General features: G+C 37.8%; 1 protein-coding gene across 1 annotated transcript; it reads left to right on the top strand.

Annotated features, from left to right (window-relative positions):
- Positions 1-841: 841 nt before the first annotated feature.
- Positions 842-1,744, top strand: LOC119690604. Its single transcript, XM_038106248.2, has one exon. It carries the CDS (start codon positions 842-844, stop codon positions 1,742-1,744), a length of 903 nt encoding a protein of 300 aa, XP_037962176.1.
- The last annotated feature ends 1,575 nt before the right edge of the window (positions 1,745-3,319 follow it).

Raw genomic sequence — 3,319 nt, 5'->3', positions numbered from 1 at the left:
AACTGTTTAAAAAAAATAGATACCTACCTACCTCGCGGAAAACCTGTGCCTAGGTTTCAGCTGCAGCAGCTAGCTACTCACGACCAGCGGCAGATTAATTAAACTTCTTTAAACAACTTTTGCCGCTCTGAAGATGGAACAAGTATAAGTTTCTTATTTAGTTCCCAACAAGCAAATTGAATGCATGATATGGGAGATCTCCGTTGATTAAAATGTTGTTTAAAACTTATACTTACCCGGTTTCCTTTTAACTTGACTATATTATAAGTACATGATAATGTTTTATGCCGCTTTTTTGCTCGACTTGGTGGGGGCACTGCCGTGCCCCCAGATGTAAACAAACTGCTGGGAAAACTCAACCGCTGAATGAAACCTTCACTTTCTATGCCTTCATTCATCCTAACTATTTAATAAAAATAGTATGAAAACAAGGTAAGTGTATTTATAAGTACCTAATTTAAATAGCAACATGTGAACTTGTGAAGTCATTAGGTAACCCGTGATTCGGTTGACATACTAATCTTGGGATTGGCGTGGAATGGGCCTTGATTTAATCCATTGAATTCACATTTCTGATCTAAACTATTCCGCTCACAAAAAAAATACAGCTATCTAACCGAACTTCTTTCTTCTTGCTCTCGCGCCGCATGTAGCGGCCGCTACGAAATTTGCTACGTGCTTGCTACGAGTGCGGAATAGAAGGAGACGGGTATAGAATATTATATTTGCTTTCTTGTCTTGCACCGCTTGTAGCATCCGCTACGAGGTATCGAGGCCAGCGAGTCCTACGCTTGATTTGCTTGCCGCTAAATAATACTGTGCTGCTTATTATAAATAAATAATGAATAACCCCCTGCTGCGTACACCTCCGCTCTCAGCCTCGGCGCCTAATATTCCGAAGTTAACTGATGGAAAAGCCAAAAAACGACAGCGCCTAGATGATGACGATGGAGTTAATGATTTTAAATCCTTTAAAGATGAGATGAGAGAAATGCTAGCGAGCATGATGGAACAGCAGAGTGCTAGATTTGAGCGGTTGGAGAAAAACGTCGCAGATATTAAAGGACAAACCACTGAAATTAAAACGTCCAACACAGATATTGAGAAATCCCTTGATTTTTTATCGGCACAGGTAATTGATATCGAAAAGAAGATTAGTAGCTTTGAAGATGAAAAAAAGAAGCTTAATGTCAAGGTTGCAGAGATTGATGAAAGAGTGGATGCTTTGGAGCGTAATACAAGGAAAACTTGTATTGAAATCAGAAGCGTCCCTAAAGCTGTAAGGGAATCCAAGCAGGACCTGTTCAATTCCATAGCAAAAATTGCTACTACTCTGTCAATGGAAAACTTGCCAACGTATATTCGTGATGCCTACCGTCTTCCTTCTAAGGATACAGCTCAAACTGCAACAGTTGTAGTGGAGTTTTCCAACGCCCTGACCAAGGAAACCTTTTTAAAAACGGTGAAATCATTTAATAAAACAAATAAGAACGCCCAATTAAATGCAAGCCACCTCGGTTACTCTGGAACCAACCCAATATTCATCTCGGAACACCTGTCACCAAAAAACAAGAGGTTACACTTCCTTGCCCGAGAGTTTGCTAAGAGAGAAAACTTTCGTTTCTGCTGGATTTCAAATGGACGAGTTTTTCTTCGCAAGGATGAAGGATACAAGTATATCCTTGTTAAAAATGAGACCAGCCTCTATCCAGAGCACATCAACGATGAAGATGAACCGAAATAGATATTATAGCATAGTTTGTTTCGTGTGCTTAACTTATCTTATACCTAAAGCTCTTAACTCACATATAAAATGTATACAAACACTAACACAACCTGTAACCGTAGTCCTACTCGTAACTTAACTGAGAACAGAAGCCATGCCACTGAAGCGTCGATTGCCGATCTCTCCTCTATGCAGATATATGACATAAAAAACGCCAAAGATACCCCTAAAATACCAAAACTTCACCTGACTAAACCGCTCCACTTTTGTGTGTCACCAACCTTAATAATTTCTAATGGCTAGTCAAATTGAACTTCTAAATGAAATTTATAGTACTGAACTTTATTTTAACATTAAAACATTTTACCCTGAAAGATGCAAAGATAACCTAGGAAATGTTACCTCCCAACTTACTGTGCTCAACCAAAATATTCGCAGCATAAATAAAAACTTCGATGTTTTTGAAGTTTTCCTATCGAGACTGAACTTTTTTCCGGATATAATTGTCTTAACAGAATGTTTTCTTAGTGATAAAACCCCAAACTACAATATTCCTGGTTATAACTGTCATTATTCTAAACACTTCCTTAACAAGAATGATGGTCTTGTAATATTTACCAGGGACAACCTTCTGGTTAATATCATAGAACCTCCTTTCAACGAGTCCAATTGCCTAGTAATTAACGTAGGAACAGAACTGACTCTAATTGCCATCTACAGATCACCGTCTTTCCATAAAATTGAATTATTCTGCAAATCACTTGAAAATGTAATTGTTAACTATTGTAAAGCTGACACTTGCGTTATCACGGGAGATATCAATATTGATAATGGGCCTCATAGTAAAGACAAACGATCTGATGATTACCTGGATATTACAAACCACCATGGCTTTTACCCGGGACATTTGCTTGCGACACATGATACTTCCTGCCTTGACCATGTTCTATTAAGGACGAAAAAAATTGCCGAACTGTTGTGTGTCAAACTGATATTACGGACCATGACACGGTGTTATTTGGAATTGAACGAAATCATGACCACCAGCCGGTCAAAGTAAAGCCTCCGATAGTTAATACTACAATAGACTACGTCACCTTGGCTTCCGATTTAGAGAAAAAAGATTGGACTTCCATCTATGAGTTGACTGATGCCGATTCTGCTGCTAATTATTTTGTAGACGTAGTGAGTAATGCCATAAAACATCACACTAAAACTGTTTCTGTAAGAAATTCTATGTCAATAAAAAAACCCTGGATCAATGATGGAATGCTAAAATGCATACGAAAACGTGATTTACTACATGCAGAAGCTAGGAAGAAAGTCAATAGAGGTAACTTAATCATACAAGCAAAATACAAAGCTTACAGAAACTTTTGCAATAACCTTATACAAAATTTAAAAAATAACTACGAATCCAATCTCATTGAAAAATCATCCGGCAATAGTAAAAAAATGTGGTCTGCTTTAAAAAAAGTATGCAATATTACTAAGAAAGACTCCAAAAGCCTAAAACTGCTAACCAACAAATCTAACCCTGCTGATTCCCTTAACGATGTCAATCAGTACTTTACTAACGTTGGTGGTACGCTA

The sequence above is a fragment of the Plutella xylostella genome, chromosome 6 (genome assembly GCF_932276165.1).
Source record: "Plutella xylostella chromosome 6, ilPluXylo3.1, whole genome shotgun sequence".
Taxonomy (NCBI): Eukaryota; Metazoa; Arthropoda; class Insecta; order Lepidoptera; family Plutellidae; genus Plutella; species Plutella xylostella.
Note: the sequence above shows the minus strand (reverse complement) of the source record. Positions and strands in the feature narration are given on the sequence as shown.